The following is a 13,296-nucleotide window of genomic DNA, read 5'->3' on the forward strand; positions in this document are numbered from 1 at the left end:
TTGAGAGCAGGTTTAGCTGGACTTGCCTCTGAGCTCAAGTTGGGTCCAGGTTGGTTCCTTGCACCAGAGAACTAGCCGAGGATTTTCTGCTCATGACAATGGCAGGGGCACAAGGGGGCAAGCCCCACCATGCAAACTCATTTCAAGCCTTTGTGTCATGTCTGCTAACATCCCATTGACCAAAGTAAGTCATATGGCCAAATACAACTTGAAAGTGTTAACAGAAAAGTATACTCAATCATGAAGGTGGGGGAAGGGGATGTTTACTGAAAAATCATCAAATCTGCCATTTTATTATTCCTATTTTAGAAGACGAACTGAGGCCCCTAGGAAGGTAGGTAGCTGATCAAGGTCACATACTCAATACGGGTGGAAGTGAAGGCACATCCAGTTGGTATAGTTCTCGTCTAGCCAATATAACTCTAGTTTATACCAGTGATATGAGAGCAAGAACTTAGTCTGTTGTATTCTCTGCACCTAGAACAGTGTTTAGCACTTAGAAGGCATTCAATAAATATTTGTGGAGCAAATAAATGAACTCAGCACAGTACATAGCCCTTGATTGGTTGGTACTTGATAAATGTTAGCTATTATTAAGAAAAATTATTCAAAACTTGGGAAGAAGGTAAAGGAAAGGCAGCCTTTTCAGTGTCACGTTGGAACATCATTTAACCAAAAGATTACTTAATTATCTAGGGAAATGTACCTCTTTTGACTCATTTTTTTTTTTTAGATTTATTTGTTTATTTGAGGGGTGGGGGCCGAGGAAGAGGGAGAGGGAATCTTAAGCAGACTCCTTGGAACCCAGTGGGGCTTGATCTAAGGACCCTGAGATCATTGACTCACTGTTTACTACTGATTACATATCTGAACTCTATGAAGTTATGTTTTTATTTACAGATTTTTGTTCATTACGGATTTAAATATTTCTAAAATCAAATGATTTTTTGAAAAGCCCCCAAACAAAAGTTAATGTTATAGTGTTCTGAAGGACATTAAGGAGTACTGTATCTAACCTAGTAATCTAACAGTCTTCCTCCACGGACAAGAAATCTTTTTCTCTAATTCCCTGTGGAACAACTTTACCATTTTGTTTCCTCAATAATGAATTGAATATATCTTTGACATGTCTTCATTCTCTATATTGAGTTACATATTTAACTTCTTAAAAATTGTACTTTAATATTAGCACTGTAATCGAGTTTTGTTTTTTTCCCTGAATCTGAAAGTGGGTTTTCACTTTTAATTTAAGTCAACTCTTATTTACAGAATTTCTGTTTCTCTGGGGTAAGGGATGCAAAGCTGGAATGCAGGGGTGAGAGTAGAGATGAAGAAGCCCATTGTAAGGTGTTTGCAGTGATTCCCAGACTTGCACCCTAGCCACTGGAGGATCAAGGATTGCTGTGGCCCATATCCAGCACCCTTGATGGCCTGAAGTTGTTATAAAGGCTTTCCAGGAGCCTGTGTTAATTCAAAAATCTGATCATGTCACTAGAAAAGCTTACAGATTGTCATCAGACTCAGATCCCCAAAAAGAGAAATTATTGAGGCTCCAAATCTTGCTAGAAATAACTATTTATCAGTCATCAGTTATTATAATGGATTACTGAGGGCAACCCTCCTTCAGAGCTACAATGAGAGAATTGGGGTTTTAAGATTTTATTTTGAAATGAACAAGTAAAGGGGACCCATTAAAAAAAGTTTAGTTCGAGGAACCCCCCTCAAAATTCTGGCTACTTCAGTATTCGGAGTTTCCTTAATAGTCTCAACAAATGTCCTTAATAGGCCATACTGAAATCCCATTGCAATATCACAGAGACTGTCTTTAATCTGGAACTTTTCTCCCCAGACCTTTTACTCTTGGATTGCGTGATAATTCTAAGTACTACGCTGTAGTGTACAAAGAGCGGTATGCATTTTCTTATTGGGCGTATTAACATTCTAGTAAGTGGCCGGTGAGGATCAGAATCAGGACTTCGAATACCTGTATCTTCTATTTCCACAACTGGGAAAGTTGCATTGCCAGGTTAGCTCTTTTCTGGTAATATTTGGACAACCTTCAGCAAGGTGAATAAAAGCCCGCAGCGCTGGGCCTGAATTCCTGTTTCACTTTCTCCTCGTTAGGCAGCCACTTTGTCACTCAGTTCCCTTGCCCATAAAACAAGCTGACCAGTTGGAGCCCTGACTTTTTAGGGATTATTTGAAATAATCAAGGTGAAGGATTTAGCATGGAGCTCGGCACCAGAAAGCACAGCTTAAGCCAAGATTAATCAGTGCTGGGCTGTTAACTCTCGCTCGCTGGGAGCCTCTCGGAACATCCAGTAGGCCAAGCAGCCGGAGGACAGAAGCGGCGGCCCACCCAGAGGCTCAGACCCGCAGAGGACAGGCCCTTTCTCCCGCGGGGTTCGGAGCCCGGAGCCCGGAGCCCGGAGCCCGAAGGCCCCACCCCCGGCGCTGACCCCGCCCTCAGCGGGCTGGGGCGGGGACGCCGTCTCCCGGGAAACGGGACGCGCAGCTCCTCTCGGGCCAGCGCCTCTGCCGGCGTGTCTCGCACTGCGAGCAACGCCCTCAAGCCAACTAGCAGCAGGTGGGGACGAGGGGCCACGCTGCTTGCAATCGCCGGAGGAGGTGGGCGCCTCTCGCGACGCGTGTGGGAGGGAAGAGGCGTCCTCGCCCACCCCAGGCTGGTCAGGGGCGAGCGCGTGGAGCCCACCGGTCCCGCGTCCTGTCGGAAGTGCGGGATGGCTGCCCCGGAGGCGCGCCGCTTCCCAGAAGTCCCGGGCCTTCGCCTAACCCCGGTCGCTGGCTTGGAGGTGGCGGGCGTGATGGAGCTGGAGGAGGAAGAGGAGGAAGAGGAGGAAGAGGAGGAGGCGGCGGCGGCCAGAAGAGCGCGGAGTTTCGCCCGAGACGCGCGAGTGCGCTTTCTCGGCGGCCGCCTGGAGCTGATGCTGGGGCTCCCGGCGGAGAAATGGAGCCAGTATTTGGAGAGCGAGGACCACCGGCAGGTGCTGGGGGAGTTCCTGGAGAGCCCTAGCCCCGCCTGCCTTGTGTTCAGAGTCGCCACCGCGGGGCCGCTCGCGGTCTCCCGGGAGGTAAGGGGCGACAGGCAAAGGGACCTGGTCTCGCCGCCTGCCCTGCATAGCGGGGACAGACCCGTCGTGTCTCCTTGGATTCCCGTGGGGCACGCACTCGGGCGCTTTAAAACACTTTCTTTGGAGCTCTTACCCCGGAGTCTGCAAAATCCCCCACGTGCGCCCACTCTGCAGTTAAGCAGCTGTAGTTTAGTTTTTTTAGAAGGTCGGCTTGTTCGACCGGCAAAAAGCAGGAAAAGCTGCGCTTTCTTTAGCTGCGTGGGCCTTAGGTGCAAGGTGGGTTCTCGGTTCCCGATAACTTCCGTTTCAGTCGCTCTTGGGTCAGTCTGGGGGCCTGTCTTTTAAAAAATGTTTAGTAGAGTCTGAATAATTTGTTCTGTGCTCATTCTGACTGCTTTGTCACATTTCATCTCGAATAAAATACTTAGTCCTTAAAGAAGGAGTTCCCCGGGCAGTCTGCGCACACATGGTATTTAGCAACCGTGGTAAATTTTTTTTTCTTTCCATCTTTTTACCTTTTTCTTTGCTCTCCTTCCTTCCCCCCCCTTTTTTTTAAATTTTTTGAAAATTTAGACTGCTCCTCCGCTTGAAGGTTAAGGTATCACAAGTACAGCATTTGTATTCAGATTTTTTTTTTTAAGTGAAAAGTTTGGAACATGATTTACAGTCTTCAGTGTTGTACCGTGCCTCAGTGTAATGTTATAAAAGTGTTTTTTATCATCACTAGATGTGGTCACTTTAATAGTTGGGAAATGGAATCCCAGAGAAGAACAGGAGTCTGCCTTAGGATTTTGAGTTTTTGTTCTCCTACTTTTGCAGTTATAACTAATTAAAAAAATTTGTCAGACAAGGAAGTAGGACACTTAACTCCAACATTACCCAAGTTAAATGATTATATCTGAAGAAATAACGCAGTAGTTGTGGAAATGGTAGAATATCTTCATTAAGCACTTTATCTTGAGAATAGAAATAAAAATTAACCTCCTGTGCCTGGTCTTCATTTCAGTTTGGCTAATTTCCAAACAACAACAACAACAAAAAGATTATAAAAAGGAATAAACCTTTCCTGAGATAGAAAACTTCTAAATTCTCCTTGAATTTGTTTTTAATTACGAGATGTTATGGGATGTAATGATCTTGGGTAATTGACATGTCCTTTAAAGGCAATACTTCCACACCAGTAATGCCATTAAATTAGCATTATAAAAGAACAAAGAAAACTGTATACATTTTGTAGAAAGGGGGGAAGGGCAGAAGAACTACCTTATTTATAAAGGTAGGCAAGATGCCAGGGTTTTTTCTTTCTCTAGCGATCCAGCTACAAGTTAGATACAGCAAATCCTGTTTGTTAACATGGAAATTATACTGGGAACTTAAACTAATTATCTTGCTCTTGTTTCAGATTCCAAGAGATGCAAAACATAAACTTGTTTATATTGCCAAGAAGATTACCGAAAACATTGGAGTAAATGATTTTTCTCAGACAGTTTTATTTGGAGAGTTAACTGCGTCATCATTTGGATATGTAACTGCTTTCCTAGATGAGGTACTAGTCTTTAATATTTGAATCTTTAATTTATCTCTCTGACGCTTGGAATTATTCAGAAAAACTCTGGCTATTAAAAAACTGTAGAAGCCAATAATCTCTTTAGCCAGGTAGATGGAATGTTGTAACAGACTGTTTCTGAAATGAGATGATACTGGTGCTGATATTCAACGGACGGTAATTTGTAGGATCATCCTTTTTCTGTTTCTAAATAACGAAAGTAAAAAGCAGCTTGAATAGGCTTTTGTAATTAGCTGTAGTTTTAGATTTCACGTTGATTAGAGACAAACCGACACTTTGGAAATGAGTATTATAAGTTTTTCAGATTTCCCTTAGTTTCTGTGTCACTCAGGTCAGATAATGGGGAAAAGGTAATGGAAACAAAATTCTTGAAATGATTGCGTTAAAATTCCTCTTTCCTCTCCCCTTAAATCAGAGAAAAGCTCTCTAAACCCAGGTTACTTAAGCTTTTAATGTAGGGTTTTTTAATGTGGGATGCGGGGGGATTTTATTAAAGGCAGGCTCCTCCAGGAGGCCTGGGGTGGGGCCAATCTTCTTCCTCTAACCTCCTACTTCTGGTGTTTGTTCACAGACCAGCTTTGAGGAAAGATGTACCAAATGATCAGGTTCTATAGAACTAGAGCAGTGGTTCTCAGACTTTGCTAAACATGAGAACCACCTGGGGAGCTTTTCTAACCGACCCTTGCCCCGGTCACTCCTAATACCAATTAAGTGAGAATGGAGTTGGAGCCCGGTGGAAGTTAAAGATGCCCAGGTGATTCTCATGTGTCCCAAACTTGGGGAAATGCTGGATTAGAAATCAGATCTCCGTCATCAGTTCAGGCCTGCCAAGGCCCATGCTTAAGGTAGGAATAATTACCAGCATATTTATTACTAATGATTTGCCATTCTCCCTGTTTCACACCTATTCTGCTTCCTGGGACCACCCAAGGTCTTTCACTCCCAACTTCAGTACCCTACCTTGGTTTCCCTCTCCTCCTCTTGAATTGACTTGGTTTTAGATGATTTCAGGGAAACACTAAGAGCTTTCAATCCCCCCAAGCCCCTGGGGCACTTTGTGGTCTGTAGCAGGAGCTCAAGAAATTTTTATTGAGCTGAACCTGATGAAAGGATTTCACATGAAATGTGAATGGCTTTTGGTCATTTGAATCTAGTTTGCCACCCACTGGGGCTTGGAAGGGCAAGGATGCATTCTTCATTGGAATTCTTACACTACCATCAGTGTCTCGCAACAGAAGATACACAGCTCTTCGAAGTTCCTCTGACCTTTCTCTGGATTTGTGTCAGTCCCAGGGTCTGCCTTCTGCTCAGGAAAACGTTAAATGAAAGAGTAAAAAAAAAAAAAAAAAGTAAGCTGTCAACAAGTTCATTTAGCATAGGTATAAACCGTTCAGAACCCCAGAGTTTAAGTGATTTAGAAGATTTATGCTGTTATGCTTGAGAATCTGAGTATTAAAGAAAAAAAGTAAGATGACACTTAGGAAGTCACTTGGGTTTATTTATGAATAAGACTTAAATTCAGTATGAACAAGGCGGTAAGGCGTAGCTATATATTAGGTTAAACGCATTTATAAGGAGGGCTCCTAGTGGCTCAGTAGGTTGGGCATCTGACTCTTGATTTCAACTCTGGATTTCAGCTTGGGTTGAGATCTCAGGGTCATGGGATGGAGCCTCATGTCAGGCTCCGTGCTCAGTGGGGAGTCCGCTTGAGATTCTCTCTCTCCCTCTGCCCCTCCCTGTGCATGCTCACTCTCTTTAAAATCTTTTTTAAAAGGATTTTACAAGGATTGTCTTTGCTTGGTATCCAGTATAGCTCACAAAATTGGCTGATTGACAGTGGTTTATGATGATGAGCAAGGTACTCCCAAACTTCTCTCTCTAGCTAAGAGCGCTCTCCCAAATTTCAAACTTGGAGATCCACTTGTTTTCCTGAAATTCAAATAAACGTTGAACTGATCTTCCCCAACCTGCATTACTTGTGGTTACCTCCAGCATAGTGGATGTGAACTCCATCCTTCCAGTTATCCAAGCCGGAAGACTTGGGAGTCAGCCTTCACTCCTTTCTTTGTGTCAACTTTTGTATCCATTCTGGCAGGAAATCATATAAGTTCTACCTTCAAAATACCTTCAGAATCATCCTCCATACTCTCCTCCACCGCTGCCACTCAGGGCTGGTTCACCATGGTCTCTCATTAGTCTTATAATTGATCTCTGTGCTTTTGCATGGTTCCCATCTAGAACCTACGTGCAGAACAGCTGCTTGAGGGATTCTGTTGCATTCTGTTGCAGCAGGAGTCAGAACATGTCACTTCTCGGCTCAGACCGTGCCCTGGGCTCCCTTTCACTCCGAATCAGGGCCCAAGTGCTTGTAGTCATTCAGACTTGGCACGTTCTCTGTAGACCAGAGTTCTCAGTGTTACCTAGAAACGTGTTACAGCTGTAGAATCTCAGGACCTTCTTGAGAGCTCCTGAATCAGGACCATTGGGTGGTTCTTATTTATAGGATGGAAGCCCTAGTCCAGAATCTGTGATCGGACCTCTCCATGACCTTTTTGCTGTTACTTGTCTCAGATACACTTTTGCCCTGGCTATTTCTTTATCTTCCCCAGAATTCACTCAGCCCCTTTATGTCCTTCATGTCTTTTTGCTCAAATAACTCCTTTTAATAAAGCCACCCTTTGGAAGGGCAGAAACCTTTGCAGGGTAGAGACTAGGGTTAGCAAATGAGGCACCCACTTCAAGAGCAAAATTTACAGGTAGGCAAGGAGGGGGGACAAAAAAAACTCAGTAATCAAGATGAAGTTTTAGTGCAGTATTTAAAAAAACAATGAAAAAAACACTTTAAATAAAAACTGATCGCTAACAGTGCCATACTAGATCATATTGGAGCCTGAGGCAAAAGTAAGTAGTATCGGTGCTGTTTTTATTTTAAAATGTTGATAATTTGTTTATCATGAATTTTTTTTGCATTAATTTTGATTTAAAAAAATCTCTTAAGGGGTGCCCGTGTGGCTCAGTTGGTTGACTCTTGGTTTTATCTCAGGTCATAATCTTATGGGTCATAAGATTGAGCCTAGGGTTGATCTTTGTGGTCAAAGGGGAGTGTGCTTGAGATCCTCTCCCTCTGCCCCCCACCCCCCTGCACTCACATGTGATAATGTGCACTCATTTGCTCTCTCTCTAAGGTAAATCTTAAAAAAAAAAAACTTAAAATATTACTCATCTTGATTCCCGAGGTTTTTGGTGCCCTTTGATAATTCAGTGCCAGCATGAATGCCTCACTTGCCTTACCCTTGTCCCTGCTCTGAATCTTTGTTTTGCTCTGTGTTGTGGCCCAAACCACCTAAGGACCTTGCCTGACATGCGGTAGGAGCTCAGTACTTGTTGAACGAATGAAAGTCAGTTAGGGGCTAATTGACACCCTGTTCTCATAAGGGACAAAACACTGAGGCTTCAAGGTATTTCTTTAGAGAAGAAGCATTTGGTACATCATCTCTGATACTTCCGTTTGAATCTTTTTGGACACGTGGAAAAGACACTTGGAAATTTCATGCTAATCTCAGTTATTAATCCATGGGTATTGAAGACCTACTTGGTGCTGGTGACTGGACAGACGTGGCAATTACGGATGTAGTTTGCACCCTCAGAAAGGACGCGGTCTGTTCAGGGAGGCCAGTTGCTGAGTCTGCGGGGGGGAGGTCACAGTAGTCGTGCTGTGGGAGCCTCGGGGCGCTCCCCACTCCTAGAGGGCTGGCAGGAGTGTGAGGACTTTGGAACGGGACGAGCAAAGGTCTCCCTTTGCCTGGGGCACTTTTGGTTTCCACCTGTTACAGATCAGTTAATGTCTGCTAATAGTTTTTAGTGTCTGTACTCTCAAAAGCAGCCACAGTTGTATGGTAAATTACTTGCTCCCCACAGTGTTGAAGGACGAGGAGGAGAGAGCTAGATGGAGGAGGAGGAAGGGCATTCTGAGCAGAGGGAGAAACAATGTGAAGGCACAGAGGTGAGGAAATGAAGGTTCATTTTTTAAAAAGGAATCAATTAAAGTAGCTGGATTGGGGAACCAGAGCTGGAAGGTGGTGAGAAACAAGGCCGGAGAGGCTGATTAGGAAAAAAAAAAAAACACCAAAAACGAACAAATAGACAAAAGAGCCATGTTTTTCAGATGGTTGCCAGCAAAGGTGGTGGCCAAGCCCAAATTCATGTGTTGATTGGAAGATGTTTGTGGTTATGCACATTCTAGGAAAGTTTTTATCAGAGCAGGCTTAATTAGGAAGTTGTAGAGTCAAATGGAATGTCAGTGGTCCCTCATGACTTGCATTCCAAGCTAATCAACTTGTAACTTTCTGATTTGTACATTAACAAGAAACGCTACATACAAGGACTGGTAGATTGGTGATTCTGTTGAATGAAGGAGAGACTGATAACAGTGATTGCTCTGAAAGGTACTGAAGGAGTTTTCCAGTGTTGGGCTTCTTTCTTTTTTTTTAAAGATTTTATTTGTTTATTTGATAGAGACACAGCGAGAGAGGGAACACAAGCAGGGGGAGTGGGAGAGGGAGAAGCAGGCTCTCCGCTGAGCAGGGAGCCCGATGTGGGGCTCGATCCCCAGGACCCTGGGATCATGACCTGAGCCGAAGGCAGACGCTTAATGACTGAGCCACCCAGATGCCCCCCTAGTGTTTGGCTTCTTAAATGGGGATAGAATAAGGAAGGGATGGACCAAGTGTTTGAACTGAAGGTGGGGAAGGTCATTTGCGCCTTCATATTTACTTTTTTCTCATTTAAATGATACTTTCACTTATATTCAATGTTGAACAGTTTTTGGAGTTTAACTCCACTCCACAGAATAATGGGAATTGACGCTGATGTGCTTGGGGCCTCCCAAACTTCTCTCTCCAGCCTGGATCTCTCTTCTAAATTCCAAGCTCAGATGTCCACCTTCCTTGTGGACATGGCCACTTAGTGTGTAATGTCTCAAACCTAACCTATCCAAAGTTGAACTCCCAATCTTCTTACATTATTATGTGTTCCCATATGGTATGGTTTGTAGCTGTATTGTATTTAGCCAAACTGTTTAAAATGTTGTATAGCTATTTATTATATTGACCCTAATCCTTAAAGAAACTAATTGTGAATTATCATTATTACTCATTTGGCTTATTGAGCCCATATGGAAGTCTGATTTGGTTTCCGTAGTTAGTGTCTAGGTCCCATCCTTGGGCATTACAATTTAAGAAGTCTGGGAGAGGCCCTGGCTCCTACCTTTTGAAAGTATTGACCAGGTATTAGTCTCTACTTAAGAACCATTGTAAAAAGAAAATCCCCAGTTTAAAAAAGGATTAAAGAGGGGGGCACCTGGGTGGCTCAGTCAGTTGGGCTTTTGACTCTGGATTTCAGCTCAGGTGGTGGTCTCCGGGTTGTGGGATGGAGCCCTTGGTTGGGCTCTGCAGTTTGGAGTCTGCTTGTCACTCTCCTTCTGCTGCTCCCTCCACTCATGTTCTCTTTCTCTCGCTCGCTCGCTCGAATAAGATAAAATCTTAAAAAAAAGATCAAAGAAGGTAAGTAGAGAAAACCATAGCCAAGGCTCCATAGTTCTTTAATTTGTAGTTACACATTGTGCATCAGTTGAATATGTAAACATTCAAGTTATTTTAGTTCTCAGAAAAAGTTTGGAATTTTTCCTCTAAACCACAAAAAGTAGGCAAAAAAATCTTTCCAACAGAAACAAAACAAAACCCCCAACTAATTGAATTACTTTGTGTATAGTTTAACAAATTGTTCTGTAATTAAATAGCACATCCCAGGTCTATTTGTTTTAAATGGGGTTTACAATGATGCTCTAGCTCTTTGACTAATCGCTCTGCAAAGCACATGGCTCAGAATTTCACAGTTTTATCTACAGCATGTGACAGAAATACTTTAAAAGAAGTTGGCTTCATCATAGAATCATAAATGGAGTGAAAGTTTGAAACCGTACCCAGTGAATTAGCTATGCCGAATAACCAGAATTTTCCTCACGCCTGATGTTCAGAAATAGTTTTTGAGATCTGGGATTTAGTCAAGAAGGAAGTTTTCCAGTGGGTCAGTGCCATGTTCCAAGCCCAAAAAGCTTTAACTCTTCCGTGTAGTTTCCCAGACTCTTCGTGAACTACCCTGCCTTTCCCAAAGCTAATTCCAGGCCGGCCAGACTGGCAGTTTTCCAGAAGCCTTCTACTTCTAGAGCCCTGAATGATTTTTATATATCAGTGTGTTTATCTTGTGTCTCCACTTGGCATCCTGAATATGCCTCGAATGATGGCCGTTCTTAGAGCAAAGGACCTAACCCACTGAGCTTGTCATAGGCAGAGACTATTCCTTACTCTGCTGTTTTCTTAGCTTGACACATAGTGGGTGCTACGCAGGAAAATGTAATAAAATTTGGAGAGATTTGTTTCAACACCGTCAGAAAACAAAAGTGATTGTATTGTCGAAATAGACTTTGAAAAGGTGGAGTAACTATATTAGCATTTTAGCTAATGGCAATTTTATGGAAAAATGCCAGTACACCTGGCGGATTATCAGAAAAATGAAAAGTGTTGAGAATTAGGAGATATTAGAAAAGGGGTGGGAAAGCAAGAAGAGGCTAATAACTTCATTCACTCAAAAAATTCTTGTTAACATATGCTGGGCCTTGGGAATACAAAAATAATTGTTGAAGGCTTTCACATACATGGTGTCACATACATGATGCTCCCAATTTAATGGTAGAGGGAGTTCCAAAAAAGGACCATATGATTAATAAACATGTTTTTGACTGTGAAACTTGAATCCACTGGTGTGCTACTCAGGGCTTGAGAAGATTAATTTACTTTTGCCTCGATGTGATTCAAAAAGATTTTTTTCATTTATGTACCTGCCTTTGTGCTCAGTTTGCATGAAGAAAGCTGTTTATTTACCTGACATGGTTGTGCTTAGTTTATGCAGCGTTTGAGTCATTGGGAACCTCCTCAAATGCTTGTTGAATGGATAAATGAATGAACAAGCCGCATTGTATTTCCACTTTGAAAGATTTTGTCTAATTGATGAAGTCTAAACGGGATACTGATTTTTGTCCTCTCTTTGTAAATTTGATATCCTAGGAAGATATTTAAGAAATTGAGTGGCTTTTGTGGCTGATTTTGTGTGACAAGAACATCTTTGAAGGAGTACATTGTCTGTAAATTAACTTCTTTTGAAAATGTTTCTCTTTCTGTAGATTTTAGTGCCAATTCTTTCTAATAGGAACAACCATAAATCCTGGTCCTGTTTCACTTCACAAGACATGGAACGCCATGTAGAAGTCATGAAAAGTAAAATGCATGTCTTTCGGGGCAAAATGTTGAGAAGAACTCTTCTACCAATTCCCACGATAGCAGGGAAAATGGACCCGGATCAGAAATACTCTGAGACCAAGTATGTAATGTTATGGTTTATATAGGATATTAAAATGGAGAGCCCACATACCCAATTAGTATCATATCCCCAGAAAACTATTAGTAAGATAGAGATTTATTAGAACTATATTATTTTTTAAAAAGTTGTGCAGAGCACCTGTATATTATTCCCTTACAAAAAATATCCTTCTTATAAGCAGACTGCCCAAAAAACGAGCTGTAACAATTGCCATGATGTCAACAAAATTATTTTGGCAATAATGGTTTGAGGATATGATCATTTGTTTTATAATGTTTATGCCACAATTGAAATTGAGGCTATAAAAATAAAGGATCTGACTTTGAAATATTTATATTTGAAAAACTAGTTCATGGAAAAAATAACGCTTACCATCCAAGTCCTATCTTCCTTTGGATGAGGTAATTGGTTTTTGAATTATTTTATTGATCATTTCAGTGTTTGTACGCTAGAGGTAAATGAAAGGACACTACTCCATGCGATTGAGTCTGTGGTTATTAAATGGTCACATCAAATCCAAGAGATTGTAGAGAAAGATTCAGGGCAGCCTTTGCTGAATGGTCTTCACTCAAATCCTCAAACTGAACTGGATTTCTGGATGATGAGGAGAGAAAATCTATCATGCGTTTATGACCAAGTAAGTAGATAGCCTTACAAATTGCTTGTAAGCTAAATTAGCAAAGTCAGTTGTAGAATTTGGCTTCTGGAGCAGTGATTTCTAATTACTTGAAAGGTTCAACATACTGTCTTTGATGACTTAATAGTTCTCATTCCAAAATTTTATATGGTGTGCACTTTGAAAATGAATGGGGAGGGGCACCTGGGTGGCTCAGTCATTAAGTGTCTGCTTTCAGCTCAGGTCATGGTCCCAGGGTCCTGGGATCGAGCCCCGCGTCGGGCTCCCTGCTCAGCGGGAAGCCTGCTTCTCCCTCTCCCACTCCCCCTGCTTGTGTTCCCTCTCTCGCTGTGTCTCTCTCAAATAAGTAAATAAAATCTTAAAAAAAAAAAAAAAATGAATGGGGGTTGGGTGCCTGGGTGGCTCAGATGGTTAAGCATCTGCCTTCGGCTCAGGTCATGATCCCAGAGTCCTGGGATCGAGTCCTGCATCGGGCTCCCTGCTCAGCGGGGAGCCTGCTTCTCCCTCTGCCTCTCTCTCTCTCTCTCTCTCTCTCTCTCTCTCTCTCTCTCTCTCTCTCTCTCTCT

General features: G+C 42.5%; 1 protein-coding gene across 1 annotated transcript in view; it reads left to right on the forward strand.

Moving 5' to 3' along the window:
• Nucleotides 1–2,572: 2,572 nt before the first annotated feature.
• Nucleotides 2,573–13,296, forward strand: part of DNAH11 (dynein axonemal heavy chain 11) — a 320,004-nt gene continuing 309,280 nt past the window's right edge. Inside the window, exons 1-4 of the mRNA XM_073898943.1 lie at nucleotides 2,573–3,092; nucleotides 4,495–4,638; nucleotides 11,897–12,093; nucleotides 12,532–12,730. Of these exons, the coding sequence (XP_073755044.1) occupies nucleotides 2,742–3,092; nucleotides 4,495–4,638; nucleotides 11,897–12,093; nucleotides 12,532–12,730 (891 nt within the window). The 5' untranslated portion in view covers nucleotides 2,573–2,741. The remainder of the gene's footprint in view (nucleotides 3,093–4,494; nucleotides 4,639–11,896; nucleotides 12,094–12,531; nucleotides 12,731–13,296) is intronic.

Source organism: Callorhinus ursinus, unplaced genomic scaffold (genome assembly GCF_003265705.2).
Source record: "Callorhinus ursinus isolate GAN/ISIS: 27379988/994484 unplaced genomic scaffold, GSC_fseal_2.0 scaffold12, whole genome shotgun sequence".
In the NCBI taxonomy this organism is placed as follows: domain Eukaryota; kingdom Metazoa; phylum Chordata; class Mammalia; order Carnivora; family Otariidae; genus Callorhinus; species Callorhinus ursinus.